Source organism: Carettochelys insculpta, chromosome 1 (genome assembly GCF_033958435.1).
Source record: "Carettochelys insculpta isolate YL-2023 chromosome 1, ASM3395843v1, whole genome shotgun sequence".
Lineage (NCBI taxonomy): Eukaryota > Metazoa > Chordata > Testudines > Carettochelyidae > Carettochelys > Carettochelys insculpta.
The window spans coordinates 119,486,866-119,504,408 of NC_134137.1; the positions used below are offsets into that span (position 1 = coordinate 119,486,866).

The window sequence follows — 17,543 nt, forward strand, 5'->3', positions numbered from 1 at the left end:
GCCAGGATGCAAGTTTCCATTCCTGTAGTACAATCAAGTTCCCATCTCTATGTTACAGCCTTAAACCCCACAAATATACACCAGATAGCCATATCAGCCCTGGCACCTGCACTTGAGCTGGAACCTAGGGAACTAGTAGACAGGGTAACCTTGGCTTCAGCTTCATGAGAACACTAAGAGTGGCACTGAGCCAGTGCGCACACACCCAGAAAACAGCTAAAGGATAAAATCACTGTGAGGTCCCACCACTGGGGAGTCTCACCAGGGACTTCAGCCTCAAGGGTGCCCTGGATTTCCCCAGCTGGAGCCACATCTGCTGCAACCCTGGTGTGAGACAACATCATGCCATGGCAGAAGGGACGTAAGCATTCCAAAGAGCTGCTTATTTCATTTCATTTAGCACTGTCCTGTCATGCTTTTTTTCTTGCTAATGTGTACCCTGTGAAATGTAGTAGCATTGGAGTAGTAAGCGTAATAAAGTACATTATCCCTAATCGGCTCTGTATTCATAGAATCATAGAACACTAGGACTGGAAGGGACCCGAGAGGCCATCGAGTCCAGCCCCCTGCCTCAATGGCAGGGCCAAGTACTATCTAAACCATCTCTGATAGACATCTATTTAACCAGTTCTTAAATATCTCCAGCGATGGAGATTCCACAACCTCCCTTGGCAATTTATTCCACTGTTTGACCACCCTGACAGTCAGGAACTTTTTCCTAATGTCCAACCTAAACCTCTTGTTCTATCCTCAGAGGCCAATAAGAACAAGTTCTCTCCTTCCTCCTTATGACTCCCTTTTAGATACCTGAAAACCGCTATCATGTCTCCCCTCAAATCTTCTCTTTTCCAAACTAAACAAGCCCAATTCTTTCAGCCTTTTTTCATAGGTCGCATTCTCTAGACCTTTAATCATTCTTGTCACTCTTTTCTGGACCCTCTCTAGTTTCTCCACATCTTTTTTGAACTTTTATTGAAGCAAATCCATAATCCTGTCCATCCTCGGCTCTGTGAGTTTACATCACATAAAATTTACTTTACCAAAATCACTTCTCTGTATGTGGTAGGACCTCAGATGTTGCATTTTATTTGCTTTTGTTTAGTTTTTAACAGATATATCTTTAAGAGTAAAAGTTATTTTTAATTATGAATCTGGCTGGGATTTCACTTGTATTCAACAATAGGCCACTCCTCCTATCACCACAGGGGATATGCCATCATAAAGAACAACAAGAATTTAGTATGTTCTCTCTTATAAGAGAATGTTATTTAATAAATCACACTAATTCTCTTAAATTATAAAATATTTTCAAACTACTTATGTTAACAGGGCAGTGCTGTCTCTCTAATCAACTGGGTCAACATGTCTACAAGGTGGATGAGGTAATACCTTTTTTGGAAACAACTTCTGATGGTGAGAGAGAGATGCTTTGAAACTTAGAAGCTCTTCTTCAGGTTGTACTTATTTCCCAGACCTGAAAAACAGCTCTGCATAAGCTCAAAAGCTTGTCTCTCTCAGCAACAGAAGTTGTCTGAATAATTATTATTCAGACAACTATTATTCCACCCAACTTGTCTCTCTTATGTTTGAACACTCTAACACTGACTACTATGTATTATTAAGATCAGATCTGATGGAGTCTCTGTAAACCACATATATATTTTATTACACTTGTGCTCTTGGTGCCTTTCACCATGATTTTTATCCCTTGGTTGGTACCAGTCATTCTTTTCAATTATCATAGTGAAAATAATTTTAGCTATAACAGAATTTAATAGATCTTGCAGGATTTACTACAAAATCTTTTGATAAATTAATCTGACAAAAGCTCACTAATTATCATGAGGATTTTTGTAATAAATTTGATACGTAGCACTCTACAAAAAAAAAGGTGAAAATCTACACAGCTACAGTACTAAAGAAAAGACACTTACCTGTTCTGTAACTGGTGTTCATCAAGATGTGTTGCTCATGTCCATTCCAATTTGGGTGTGCAACCAGGCACATGCCCAGTTGCCGGAAGCTTTTTGCCCTAGCCAATAGCCCTAGGGTCGATGCGGCACCCCCTGGAGTGGCACCCATATGGCCGCCCATATATGTGCCACCCACCCCACCCCCTGCTCAGTTCCTTCTTGTTGGCTACTCCAACAGAGAGGAAGGCGGGAGGGTTTGGGAATGGACATAAGCAACACATCTTGAAGAACACAAGTTACAGAACAGGTAACTGTCTTTTCTTCTTCGAGTGATTGCTCATGCGCATTCCAATTTGGGTGAATGCAAGCCAATGCTTAGGAGGTGGGGTCAAAGCCCCAGAAGGACTGCAGGACAGCCCTGCCCACTGCAGTGTCTTCCAATGCGTGCTGCATTACTGTGCAATGCGCTGAGAACGTGTGAATGGAGGACCAAGTGGCCACCCTGCGGATGTCCTGGATTTGGACCTTGGCCAAATACGCCATAGAGGACGCCTGTGCCCTGGTGGAGTGAGCCCTGATCGGGGGGGGGCAGGAACCCCCACAAGTTTGTAGCACTCTCTGATACAGGCCACTATCCAGGAAGAGATCCGCTGAGAGGAGACTGGGTGCCCCTTCATTCTGTCTGCCACTGCAACACACAACTGCTGCGACTTCTGGAAGGGTTTGGTCCTGTCCATACAGAAAGCCAGCGACCTCCGGACAGCCAAAGTGTGTAAGCTCTGCTACCTAGGGGAGGCATGGGGCTTTGGATAAAACACCAGTAAGGTGATGTCTTGGTTAATGTGGAAGGGAGAGACCACCTTAGGCAGAAATGCCAGGGGGGCGGGTCTTGGCCTGACCTTATCTTTGTGGAACACCATATAAACTCCATGACCTAAGTTGGGATTAGCACAGACTTTGCCTCGTTCACTAGGAAGCCTAATGCGTTGAACGCCTCTCGTATCAGCTAGACGTGTCTCGTCACCTGTCTCTGTGACCAACCTCAGATCAGCCAGTCGTCTGGGTAGGGGAAGAGGTGCACCCCCTGCCTGCATAGGAAGACTGCTACTACCAATATACATTTGGTAAAGACTCTCAGGGCCAAGGAGAGGTCGAACGGAAGGACTGAACTGGTAATGTTCCTTCCCTAGCACAAAGCGGAGGAACCTCCTTTGAGGTGGCTAGATTGCTATATGGAAATACGCATTCTGTAAGTCGAGAGCAGCAAACCAGTCCCCTCGTTCCAGCATTGGGATAATTATGCCCGGGGATATTATACAAAACTTTATTTTTTCACAAATTTGTTAAGGTTTTACAGATCCAAGATTGGCTGTAGCTCCCCTTTTGCTTTGAGGAATAGGAAATAGAGGAAATAAAATCCCTGTCCCCGGAACTCCTGGGAAACTTTCTCTATAGCCCCCTTTTGTAGGAGGGCCCTTACCTCCTGCCTGAGAACTGTCTCATGAGAGGGGTCCCTGAAGAGGAACAGGGAAGGGGGGGTAGGAAGAAAATGGGATAGCCTATCCCTTTTCCACTGTGCGGAGGACCCACTGGTCCGACGTTATGCTGCACCATGCATGGTAGAATAGGGATAGGTGAGACGAAAATAAATACTGAGCTGGAACTGTGGGGGTGACCGGTGTGTTGCTCCCAAAACTGGTGTTTAGACCCCTGTGCGGGTTTTTGGTGGCTCTAGTCCTGTGTCTAGCAGCCCTAACATCTCCTATTATGGCAGCCCCTTCTCCTGTTCCCATCCCGTGGTTGTTGTGGGAACCATCTGAACTAGGGCCTTGGGGTCAAGTGTCTTCTCTGGGTTGCCGGTGTGTAGCGACCCAGCTAGTGTAGGGTGGTCTGTGAGTCCTTCATACTCTGAAGCCTCTTGTCAGTTTTTTCTGAAAATAGGGAGGCTCCCTCAAAGGGGAGGTCCTGTATGGACTGCTGCACCTCCTGTGAGAGACCCGAGACCTGAAGCCATACCCCCACTTCTCATCACTATACCCAATGCCATGATCCTGGTGACTGCATCCGCTGCATCTAGGGTGACCTGTAGTGCTGCTCTAGATATGAATCTCTGCTCCTCCACCAGGGACGTAAATTCCAACTTGGTCTCTGGAGGGAGCAGCTCCGTGAAACGGTCCATGGAGCTGGCCGTATTGTACACATATCTGTTAACCATGGCTTGCTGGTTAGCAACTCTCAACTGGAGGCCACCTGTAGAATAAACTTTCCTACAATACAGGTCTAATCATTTGGCCTCTGTTTTTAGGGGAGGGCCCCTGGACGCCCTACCTGTCGCTGTCGTTTACAGCATCCATGACCAGGGAGTCCAGGGGAGGATGGGTGAACAGATGTTCATTTCCCTGGGCTGGGACAAAATACCAGCACTCATTTTTCCTAGCCGCAGGCAAGGCTGAGGCTGGGGTCTGCCACTCTGTCTTTGCTGTGTTGGTATTTGTCGTTATAAGGGGCAGTGCCACCCTGGTCAGTCCAGACATTTACAGAATGTTTGTAACAGGGTCTATTTCATCCCTGACCTCTTCCATCTGCACCCCCAGACTCTGGGCCACCCTCCTCCTCTAAGGGGCATCGGGGGTGGTGTCAATGCCTGATGAGTTGGGATGGCCTTGTACTCCCACTCTGAGCTGAACCGGAGTAAAAAGAGTCTGACTCCGACGTAGACACTGATGTTGATGGCCATGGCAGTGTCAAGGGTCCCGTGGCACCCACCGGTTCTTACGTGCTCTCCACCGTCTGTGAAGCACTGAGGGAGGCGACCACTTGCGGGGACCTCACCGGTGTCAGGAACTGTGCCCAGGTCCCTAGAGCCTGTTCAGACGCCTGAAACTGGGGCGATGAAGACTCCTGGTGCGGCGTCTGCAGCGGCATCGTAATTTGCAGGAGGCCTTGTGCAGCGCTGAAGGCCTCTGGCATTGAGGGAAGTCTGGGAGAGCGCGGGCTCCTGCCTCGCACTGGAGTCGACGCCCACACTTCATGACTCTGGTCATGGTGTGATCTGGCGGACTCTCTCCAGGCTTGCCGGCACCGCCTCCTCCTCTCCTGGGATGGACCCCGGTCCCGTCTCCTCTTTTTGTGACTGGCTCTTATGGCACTGGGAGGCGCTAGGCACCAAGTCCTGCTCTAGGTGCCGGGAACTTTCCAACAGCACCAAAGGTGTCGGAGCACTCTACACCGACTATGTGGCACTCTGAGTTCCTGCCGGGGAAATGTCCAGGCGCAAGGCTGATTCCATTAGTAGAACCTTTAGCTGTTGAGCTCTGTCTTTTAAAGTCCTAGACTTGAAGGCCTTGCAAATAGAGCAGCGCTCCAGGAGGTGTACCTCATGGAGGCAACTCAGGCAGGCCCTATGCGGGTTGCTTTTGGGCATTCATTTGCCAAATTTTCAACAGGTTTTAAACCCCGGGGAGCCAGGCATCCCCTGGTTCTGAGGCGCCAAGGGGGGTTAAAGACCCACCTCGGCTCACTAAGTGCTAAGAAGCTATTTACCTATGAAAGATAACTATCTAAACTACTTACAACTAATTAAAACAATAAAGGCTACCAGCGAACGCTCAACAATTGAGGGAGCTCCAGCAACCGACAGCTGGGCGAGAAAGAACTGAGCCGGGGGGCAGGGCGGGCTGTGCACATATGGGCAGCCATACGGGCACCAGTCCAGGGGGTGCCGTACCAACCGTAGGGCTACTGGCTAGGGCAAAAAGCTTCTGGCAACTGGGCATGCACCCAGCGCACACCCAAATTGGAATGCACATGAGCAATCACTCAAAGAAGAATATATATTCCCCCTTCCTGGTTCCATCTCCACCCCCCTGCAAAAGTCACTCCATAGTTTGAAGTCACATACTGTGTAATACTAGTGTAATACTAATTACAATAGATCTGAAATTCAAAGGTAAAATTAGGTTATCAGTTTTGATATCGTACCATCTTTTGGTGATTCTGAAGACTTTGCCACCGCGATCATCTTTGTAGATGGCGTTTGGTCATGACAAACCTGATGTAAGAAGTTTATGGATTTTCCTATTAGAAGAACCTAGACACAAGAGAATAGCTTTGTTGAAGTTATTTTATATAAAACAAAAATGCGATATTGTCAGTAAGTTAACTGTTGTCTTCCCACTCTTAAACCCTTTAAAAAAAAAAAAAAAAAAAAAACACAACACACCAGACCAGCCACAAGATGTAGTAAAAAATACATCAAGCACTATTTGTTTTACTAGTCCCCTTATCTCAAAGCAGTTAAATTTACACAAAAGAAAGTTTCTTCCTCCAGCTCAAAGTAACAATCCAGACACCACTGCAGGTTCAGAACAATCTGCTAAATTTCTGCCAGCTCTTCTTAATGTTACTCCAGCTATAAAAAGCAGCAAAGGGTCAATGATTTAAAAAAAAAAAAAAAAAAAAAACCACAATAATCCTTTTGCCCATACCTTTTTTGACTGTTCCATTGTAATAAAGGAAGGGATCATAGATTTTCTCAAAGTGTACTTGTCATGCCACAACCGGTCAGCTTTAACTGTAGGATCTGAAGCTACAAAAAACTGCAGAATGACAAAAGCATTAGACATAACAGAAATTTACATTTCCCACATGTTTATCCACTCTTGTATTTCATTTCTAAGTGCACACATTACTCATACATGTTTATTTACAGTTCCACATGTAGCAGGTGCTGTCATTGGCTTTGGGCTTTTTCAGAAAGTGGATTTCTTTGGTTTTGTGGTTACCTTGAACAGTGCATGCATACACTACATAGACATCAACCTGTATTTTTGCATAAACATTTTGGTACTTTCATGCTGTGTGGGGAATACATTGACACGACTGTTTTTGGTGGACAGCACTATTTTGGCAGGTAAAAAAAATACATGGCTGAATCCACCAAGATTAGATTGTTATTTCTCCTGAGCTTCTTGTCAGAAAGACTTTTCAGGGAAGCTGCACCCTCTATGGGACAAAAAGGATCATCTCACAGAATCTCTTTGATGAGTGATTTAAAAAAATAGCATATTGCCAGTTGCTTTTCTCAAGCACAAAGTTTCCTTGAAAAAAGGGCCTTTTGTTTGTGAACAGACTATTTGAGTCAGAGATCTGAAGTCTTCTGTGGCAAAGACCCTGGCTCGATCTGGGAGAGGTCCATCTGGAAGGGCATACACTAGATGTGACTCAGATACAGTCTCTTCCACGTGGGCCATTCTACCTAGCCTGTCCCTAGATGCAAAGGATATGTCTACATGGCACAGCTATGTTGGGAAACATCTTTAGAACATGCCCGTTATTTCAAAATAATTTTCAACATAAAGGGCACACACTTTTGGCATCCCTGTACTCCTTGTTGCAGGAGGAATAAGGGATGCCTCGAAATAGCACATTATTTCAACATTTGGCACTGTTTACACAGAGCAAATGCTGAAAGAGCCTATTTCAAAATAAACTTGAAATAAGATACACAATTAGCACAGCACAAATTGTGCATCTTATTTTGAGTTCAGGATGACGTATAGACGTAACCCAAGAGGCCAAGACGTTGGGCACCCTTTCTGGGCGCTCCTTCCACCTAAATTCTTTGAACAAGAACTTGGAGATCTATCATAAGTCAGAAACAGACAGCCACCTGCAAAAATGTGAAAAAGAGCAACAGCCCAGGTTGCACATTGGCAGGCTCTTTTGAGCTCCTCCAGTCTTCCAATATCCTCAGCCTCAAACATGAGTGACAGATGTACAGACAAAATAGTGGGGTGAGGGAAATCTGGTCTGTGGAGAGACTGAGAAAGGAGCAAGCAACAGTTTCATACCCACAATAGCAGAGACACACTTATGATCTGCAACAAGGTATGTAGAGGGCATGTACAATTAGACACCTTATCTTACAACTTCTTGTTCTTTGGGTTTGGTTTTAAGTATGTTGTGTGAAAACTACTCTAAATTAACACATCATATTGTTTATTCAGATTCTGAAGGGACTGACAACACAGCAATAGTTAAAATAATTAAAAAACAGGATCTGCTGCATAAGTGGCTGAGGCATTTTCATGAAGAGCCTAATATTTGGTTGATTAATAGATTGTCAAGATCCAGAATAGAAATGCAATGGGAATATATTCTACATATTCATGAAACCTGGATGTGTTTACGTAAGAGTCTGGAAAATGCCTAACAGAGATTTCCAATGTTTCCTGTAGAGCTGATTGGCCACATAGTACTGGTTCTTCTTCTTAGAGAGAATTGCTAAATTTCATTAAAACAGATAGAAACCTATAAAAATTTCCTAACTGTTTATTTTTCTGGTAAGCAGGCATGCTATATTGTAATTAGGAAATAATTTGATCACAAAGGGGAAAGAACATGCCCACAAGACAGAGCCTCAGTTAGGGTGTCGTGTACACTACCAAAAAGTTGAGAATTCCTGGCCTACCACAATTTAGACTACAGTAAACCCTCGATTTAACAGACTTCAGAAATAATGGACGCTATCCGCCAGACTCTGTCCGACAGCCATGCTCCCCGCCCCCACAAATGCCTGTGACTTACCAGAGCTGCCGGAGCCACCACTACTGGAGCTGCTGGGGCCAGAGGAGCCACCAGAGCAGCTGGGGCTGGAGGAGCTACTACTGCAGTTGAGGCCACCACTGTGGCTGTGGCTGCAGCACTAAACATGCTGAGAGCCACGGGAGTTGGAAGGAGCCAGGCCAGCGTGCAGCTCTTCTCCCAGTAATTGGAAGAAGGAGCTGGAGGTGTGAGGGGAAGCGAAGAGGGGGCAGAGGACAGGAGTGAGTGATGGGCTGGGAAGGTCAATGTGTCATCATACAGTACAATATAACCACTTGGATTTAATGGATTTTTAGCATTAACAGACTCCCCTTCCCCGCCATTAGTCTGCTAAATTAAGGGTTTACTGTACACTCCAAGTAGAAAGTGAGACATTCTGTTCTCATATTGGGCACACTTTTGCAGGACTGGTGACCTAGAACACCGAGACTGCTAAGCATAACTGATGCAAAGATGCCTGTGCAAGGCTGCAGAAAACAAGAAACAGTTCAGGGAAGCATGAACTCACACATTCATCTCAATGGGGTGTCCAATGAGGAAAATTTAAGTGTCAGAATAGTTCTCAATGCAGAGCAAAATGTAAGAAAGGAGAGAAACAGTCATGTCATCAAGTTCTTCACAAGCTACTGAGTAGGAACTCAAATTCGTGCCACACAAGGATGGCACTTTGAAGACAGCTAGATGGGAGGAGTAGAGACTCAAGGAAAGAGAAAGTCACCAAGGAGGAATCAAATCACTCAGAGGCTAGGATGATATCCAAGCCCTGTTCACACATAACCAAAGTTGCCTTCTCTAGAGCTGCCAGATAGCTTTCTCCCCATATCTAGTAATTGCTACTCCTCCTCCTTCCTCTTCTGTGAGGTTTTAGCAGACATTATTGCATCATCTACAATCAAGTCACATTTTCAAGCCATCTTCTGTAGCCATGAATATTAATGAAGATATTTTTAAAATAAAAGGATTCTGTTGTTGTGACATAACTGAGCCAGGGGCCTAAGCAGATGCCTAAACTGCCTGTGCCTTAATCCAGCCCCGCCCACAGAAGTAAATGAATACAAAAAGCAGGAACCAAGGTCTGAGAAGCTCACCAGTGGATATGCTATTGGTTACTGACATCTTGTGTGGCTTAAGCTTCAAACAAAGCATCCAATATTTCTTTCCCAAGTTTGAGCCTGACTATTTGAGTACTGAGATCACTGGCTGCATCTATAGATACTTTATCAGAATAGCCCAGTAATTTAAAATTTAACAATCTTAAATTTTTTATGACAGAGTTAAAACTGACCAATTAGACATACGTAAATATACAGTGGTATGTAGCCTGTACGTACAAAAGGCCAACTACAGAAAATGGTACAAAATGATCGTAAAATAGTCAGACTACATATACAAACCAAAAAACCTTCAGATTTTTCAAGAATGCCCAAATATTTCACATAATGAGGCTAGGAGCAGTGTAAGGTGCTGATGGTGTTATAATACACTGAGAGAGCCCATTATCTCAAGAATTAGCAGTTTAAAAAATGTATTCGACCAAGAAATTAGGTATGAAGTAGAGCATTTCATTTATCGGTTATTCTTTTAACCACAAGGACTGATTTTTTACAGACAACATACAGACCCATTTTGGTAAATGCCATGGAACTGGATCTTGAATCATGAGAAATGTAATTTTAAAAAGAAAGACCTTAAAGAATTCAGACATCTCTGGAAGATATGAAACAATGCTTCATCTAAGGGCAAACTAAAATGCCATAACTATCCAGAAAGCATCCAGTAGCAAACACAAAGAGATAGGAGTTCACTTTAGATTATAATTAAGCCACGAAAAATAAAGAGCTTGAGAGGTAGGGGCATGAGAATCAAGGTCAGAATATAATTGCAACAAGCTTTTATTTTATTGATTCATTTTCCACTCAAGGTTCTTTGGTTTTCATTACTTCATGAAACACAAAGAACCACACCAAAAAAAAAAAAAAGAGAACTCTCAGTACAATTTAAACTGCCAGACAAATGCCAAGGCCTCCCTACCACAAACAAATTAACACACAATTTTCTTAGCAAGGAACAATATTAGATTAATATGGATTGCAAGGGATCCCATATATACCCTGTCAAGCAAGTAGACCCTACCGGTCGAGCTCTGCATCTATACAAAATTTGTTTACACATTTGCATCCAGAAAAAATGAGCTGCAGGATCTGCACTGACATCCATGGATGAGGATACCCACAAAAACGGATATCTGAAAATCTGCAGGGTTCTAGATACAAGATTTGTATCTGAAGCTGTATCTGCAAAAATGAGCCATGGATGTCTTCACTGACGTCCATGGAGGTAGATACCCATGGATGCACAGGGCTTTACTTATCAGGGAGGGAAAAAAAATCCAAATATAACTGGTAGCAAGATTAACATCCAGCCTTCAGACAAAGGAAAGCTGTAAGTTCAGCTCACAACATGCAGCAATTGTTTATTTTCAGTATTTAAGATTCAATTATAAATCTAAGTGTACTTGTAATTCTAAACAAACTACTTGCAAAAAGTTGACAACTCAAACGATTCAGTAACATGAGTTTATTTTTTTTTTAACCTGAAATATGGCAGGGAAGAGAGGACAAGCTACTTTGAATCAATGCCTTTTTTCCTAGAACAAAAAGGTGCTGGAACTCAAGTCTGATGATTCCTCATAGGGTTAAAGTGTTCAGTTTCAATGCCCTACTCCCCACACTGCTGCGGGACTGGCAAGGACTCCTGCCCCCAGTTCTCGTGCTGCTGTGGGACCAGCAGTGAAAATTTTTCTGGTATTCTAATGGAAAAAAGGTGCCGGAATTCTGTTCTGGCACATTGTGCCAGAAAAACAAGCCCTGCTTTTACTACTTTTGAAAGTTATCATAAAGCCATCTATTTATCCACACAGCTTCTATATGCTGACCTTAAAGACCAGCTCTGGTCGACACTAATGCAGTGTCCCTGCTCATTTACATCTTTGACTCCAACATACAAACACAGAAATTGAAGAGGTTATTTAGTCTACAGTTAACATTTTCAGAAAAGTGCAAGTAATGTAAGTGACTAAGTGCCTAATTCATTTTTGAAGATGAATCTTAGGCTCCTTAATCTCATTTAAAACCAAGATTACATAAACTGAGAGTTGTAGCACAATAAGGCAAAAGCAAGCATGAAGACAATTTAGGTAAGTGTAAACAGGTACAGTTAATGGTGAAGTGGCAATGAAACCGATGAATAAAAACCCTTTAATGATAGGCTACTTTAATTATTAATTTTATTATATATATATATATGATATGATAAAGAGGTACTATCAACTTCATAACACATGTATGCATTTTACAGGAAGTCAAAGCAAATTCTGTAAGACTTTTAAAGGTACTTCCTTTTCATAACATTTTCTACAGAATTTGAAGTAGTGAAAGGCTCCAAGAGCTCAACCTATTTAGCTTAAAGAGAAGGGTCAGGGTAACCTATTACACTTTATAAATATCTACACGGGAAACAAATATTTAATAATGGGCTCTTAAATATAGTAAAGAAATTATTTTGGGTAAGTTCTACGGCCCATATTATACGAGAGCTGAGACTAGATGGTCTCACAACGGTCCCTTTTGGCCTTGGAATTAATGGAAATTATTAGCACTAATGCCTCAAACAACAGTAGTAACTTTAAACATAAAGACATTAATAAAAATAAACTACAAAACAATAGAAGTAGTCAAGCCTACTTTAGGCACAAAATGGATTGCTTGTAAGTGTTGGAACAATATTTGTACTCAATGTTATGAGTGAACTCTCCAGAAAAAGGTTGAGGGGTCTGGGCTTTATCTAACATTGGGGTTTTTTTGCCACAAGTAAAGGCAAGATGCTGGACTCAATGGACCAGTTACCCCATTTAGTTATGGCACCACATAAGTTTAATTAGGTACGCAGTAAGCTACAGAGACAATTTCATAATTTAAAGTAATATTGTCTTATGTTCATAATAGGGTCAATCCTGCACATCTCAAAACAAACATCTCATTGATTTTTTCTGGAATAAGAATTAGAAAGAAATCTCAGTTTTATTAGTTACACATAACGTACCTCATGGTATGTGTCCTCCAGCTCCCCATCATAAATCCAACGGTAAAGAAAATTCAGAACAGGGTGGGACACTAGGCCAAGAATGTGTTGTACCAGGGATCTCATATAGGGATCTCCTGTTTTAGTGTAGGCATGGACAGCTGATGCTAGTTCACCACCTTTTCTTCCTGGGGAGGGGAGGGCAGGGGGTAGAGGGTTTGAAGAAAAGAAAGCAGGTTCTGATTATGTATTTTATACTTCAAAAATAAAAACCTTTCTTCAGGCCTTGATATAACAACTGTATATCTGTCCATCTCTGACCTTGTTATACAGCAATTTAAAATACAATACTTATACCACATTTAGGTTACGTTTACAATGCATACCAGTTGCAGCAGTGCTTTGGTTATATGTACCTATATGCTGTGGAGAAAAGCAGGCTGCAGTCACACTGAGGTGTGTGGCTATACAGATCAGTGGAAGGTTCTGGCAGCACAAAGGCACAGGGAAAGTCTCGGCAGCAGTGAGTGGCCAGAACCGTTCCCTGCTCCCTCCCACCACCAGAGTCTCTTCCCAGACTAGCAGAAGAACCTGGCTGCTTCCTGCTGCAAGAATCTTTCACGGTGGCAAGGAAAGGCTCCAGCAGATGCCTATAGCAGTGAAAGACTGCCAGTAGAGAGGCAGCAGGATACTGCAATGCTAAAAATAACAGTCTAGATGAGGACAGTACAGCTTGCGTAAGTAAACAGCTATTTATGCTACATACCCGGGTACACCACACGGTTCAGATGAGTTTTAAATTACTCACCTACACAGTGCCTTACCATCTACACTGCTATTTTTACCCGTCGGTGGGGAGGAAAGGGTATCTGGTGCATGTACTCTACACGCCCCCCAAAGGCATGTAAAATGTAGAAACACCTTTTGAACTACAAGGATTTAAAAAAAAAAAAAAAAAATAGAAGGATATTTTAATATTGAGTATCAACCTTAATCTCTATTTTAACATGTTTGGACACACCCACTGATAACCCACGGCTGGCTTTATGCCACCCTGAAGCAAGCAAGATCAAGCTTCCCAGTTTGTGCATTCACACACACAGTTCTCCGCATCTCTCCAATCTTTCCTAGCTTCCCCTTCACATTTTCTCCCATTTGCTAGCAATCTGACTAGCTTTAATGCAAAGGGTAACTTCTGAAATAAAATATTTAGGATTAATGGACTCATTTTACTGTTATGTAAGTGAAAGATTGTGTCTGCACAGACTGCTCCATGACAAATTTTTCTTCAGAGAAATACAACGCATGTCATTTCCCACCGTTTTGTGTGGTACTGAGGCCATATTTGTTTCCAATGAGAGTGAAACTCATCCACTCTGAAGGAAGATTACTTCTCCCCTATGCCAGTGTATCACTGAGAGGCACTGAGACCTCATCTGGGGTCCTCATCAGAGGATCAGTCTGTTCCACCCAGCAATGGGAGATGGCAACCACTTTGAAAGAGGATAGCTAATAGGCTGTGTCTACACTAGCAAGTTCTTTTGAAAGCTGTGACTCTTTCCAAAGATCCCATGGAGCGTCCACATACAAAACACATTCGTTCTAAAGTAAACCAAAAGAACCTTGCGCTTCCTTTGGAAGTGGTCTTCCAGTCCCCGATCAGGAAAAACGCTTTCTTTCAAAACATTATTTTGAAAAAAAAATCCTGTGTAGACACTCCACAGGCTGCTTTCTTGAAAGCGGCATCCTCCATGGCCCTGACCGGTGCTAGTGGAGCGCTATGCTCCCTGCATCTGGCAACACGCCCTTAGAGCAGCCCCAGCGTAGACAGTGATACTCAACCATCACAATGGTCAGCAGCCGTGCTGGAGCAGTGGAGCTCCCCCATGAGCCAGCCGAGGGGCCACAGCAGCCCACTGGGGCACCAAGAAGCTGGAGCTCCAGGACCTCCTTGGCCTCTGGTGGGATGAAGAGGCCCTGCTCAAGACTACCAGCAGGGGCCAGAACGCCCCTGCCTTTGCCCAGCTGGCCGCCAGCTTAGATGCCCGGGCACATCCTGCCCGCACACAGGAGCGGGTCAGGTTGAAGGTAAGGGAGATGTGGCAGGCCTCAATCTGGGCAAAGGAAGCGGCCAGCCTCTCAGGGGCAGCACCCGCCAGCTGCTCCTACCTCCAGGAGCTTGACATCCTCCTTGGAGCCAAAGACATCCCGCTCCACCCCTCATCTCACGGTGCTGGACAACACAACCCTCCAACCAGAGGCAGAGGAAGAGCCTGGACCCTCCACCCAGACCACCCTCCCGGAGCCAGAGCAGACCTCAGGAGGAGGAGATGGGGGGCTCCAGCAATGGGGTGCTGGTGATCTCCATCCCCTCCTTGGGTCCCTTGAGCCAGGGACCCTTGAGCAAGGCCTCCCTGAGAGCCCCTCTGGTAGGTACCTGGCATGTCGCACACACCAGAGTGTGGGGAAGTAGCACCTGCCTCTACTACAACAGGAAGCAGGCCAGCCAAACGGCCACCAGCCCTAGTCCAGACACACCCCGAACGGTTGCACCACCCAGCCGACAGACAGCCACAAGCTGCTCCTGTGGACAGCACCACCAGCCACACGCTCAGGGGGTGGGGCAGGGTACGGACTTCACTCAGCACATACCCCATCTATGCAGAGACCCCTCAGTGCTGTGTCATGAATGAGTGCAGGGAAGGGGTTAATCTTCCTGAGGTAACCTGAATCCCAGGTGAGCCAATCGGAGTGAAGTAATTCTGTTTACACTGAGAACAAATTGCAGTTCCCGGGGCTTTTGTCTGCAGACAGCAGAGAGAAAGACAGGAGGGAGAAGGATGTCTCCCAGGCAACTGAAATGAGTCCCATAAATGTCCTGACCATCACAGAAATTAGACAGATATAAGTACAAGGGAAATATATAGTTAGATGAGATCAGGTTAGATTTTATTTTAAATTTGGATGGACTTAGCTGCTCTGTTTTTTCTCTTTTGTGTTGTTTGACTTGAGATTTTTCCCCCTGTAACTTTTAAGTTGAATCCCAGGGAAGTATTTTTCTCTGCATGGAACCCATGATTTAACTTTTCTCTTATTTTGTAAATAAATTTCTGTTTGTAAGTAATTGATCTGATCCTGTGTACTAAGAAGGGTCTGTCTGTGAATGTGCCTTTCAGACATACAGATATCAGGTTACAGCTTGTTTTTGTTCTCAAGCCCTCTGTGGAGGGGAGAATGGGGCTGGGCTTACCCCACAGGGGGCATTCCCCAATGTGCCTGACTGGATTAAAGGGGTCTCCAAGGACTGGAGTGGTGGTAAGTCCAGGATCTGTGACCCTGGGAAGTTTTAAAGTAAAGTCTGTTTACAGGCAAGGGATTCTTAAATCTCTACAGGGCCCCACTTTCTGTACTCCAAGTGTGGTGTGGGGAAGGGACCCAACATGCTGGGATCGCCCAGGGCTTGCCGGGCCATCACACGGGTTCCTCGGGGCTGGGCTGCAGGACTGATGTGCCATCACCCTCTCCCATTCTATCCTTACAGCTGCACCAAGGCTGGGTGACCCTGTCCAGGAGCTGGGGAGTCCACCAGTGGCTCCAGAGGGAGCCAGGCCACCCCCACCACCAGTGCCCAGGTGGGCCCACAGCTGGAGGCCAAGTCACCGTGGACAGAAGGATGGGGACACCACCTAGGCAGCCACCTTCCATCAGCACCATGCCATCCTGAAGGGCTGACTAGATCTGGAGGGGGCTGACACGGCCTGGTGGTTGGAGGCCTAGGCCGACGTGGTGGTGGCACTGCGCACGCTCACCCAGGCAGTCACCAATCAGCTGGCCCAGCATCTCGCCCCTCTGGCTGCCCTGCCCTGCTCGTGCCTGAACTCCCGCCGCCATCATGTGAGATCTTTACTGCTGGCTCGTGGCCAGAGCGGGCCCTAGCGAGATGGTCTCCCCCACCCTGCCTCCGCACACCTCCTGCGCCCTCTGCTGAGCCCAGACCCATGCCCCTCCCACATCCCTACCTCCCTGTGGTCCTGGCCCCATCCCAGGCCCAGTGGGGACCCCAGACCCTGGGAGGTGGGGACTCCCACAGCCACTGTGGCTCACAGCCCACCACCCCCTCTGAATACTGAGGTGTCCCCACCTGGGTCCCATGTCCCCGCCATCCAGGTTCAGATTCCCCCACTCCCTTTCCCATGCCCTCACCAATGTACATAGTTACCCCTATTCAACAATACTCATAGTTAGATGCAAAGGTCCTCATTGCACACAAGGTTTAAATGTTACAGTAAAGATTTTATTCTTTCACCATCCCCATGCCCTTCATGACTGGTGGGGAAGCTATGAGTGGTGGATGTGCACGGGTGAGGTCACAGTGGGTGGTGCCTCAGGGAGGGCCAAAGGTGCCCATTTGTGAAGGCCTTGTGGAGGGCCTCCCTGATCTGCACCCTGTCCCTGTGCACCTGGTGACATGGGGCTGCACCTGGCTGCTCATAGCCATGGCCAGCCTCAGCAGCCCATCCCTGCATGAAGACCTTGTACTTGGTTTCCACCAAATCGCGGAGAGCACAGCATGCCCCCACAACGGCAAGCACATTGTACAGGCCAACCTCCAGGGAGTGTCAGGAGGCACCTGACCCGGCCCTTCAGGCATCTAAATGTGCGTTCCATGGGGTAGCAAACCTGGTTCAGCCAGGTGTTAAAAAGGCCCTGTGTTGGGTCCAGGTGGCAGCTGTAGGCCACACGAGCCACAGCTGCAGGGGCATGGAGGCGTCCCTTCGAGGAGCTCCCACAGGGGGACATAAGTCCTCTCCTCTATCCTCTGAGCAAGTCCCAAGTTGCACAAGACCCACACATCACAGGCCCAACCCAACCAGCCCATGCAGATATCCATAAAGCATCCTTTTGGTGCACCAGGGCTTGAAGCACCAAGTGATACCCCTTCCT

General features: G+C 45.7%; 1 protein-coding gene across 1 annotated transcript in view; it reads right to left on the reverse strand.

The window, feature by feature from the left end:
- TUBGCP3 (tubulin gamma complex component 3) overlaps positions 1-17,543 on the reverse strand; it is a 117,745-nt gene that overhangs the window by 41,224 nt on the left and 58,978 nt on the right. Inside the window, exons 11-13 of the mRNA XM_074990464.1 lie at positions 12,621-12,787; positions 6,401-6,511; positions 5,895-6,003 (exon numbers count right to left, since the gene is read on the reverse strand). Coding sequence (XP_074846565.1) covers positions 5,895-6,003; positions 6,401-6,511; positions 12,621-12,787 — 387 coding nt within the window. The remainder of the gene's footprint in view (positions 1-5,894; positions 6,004-6,400; positions 6,512-12,620; positions 12,788-17,543) is intronic.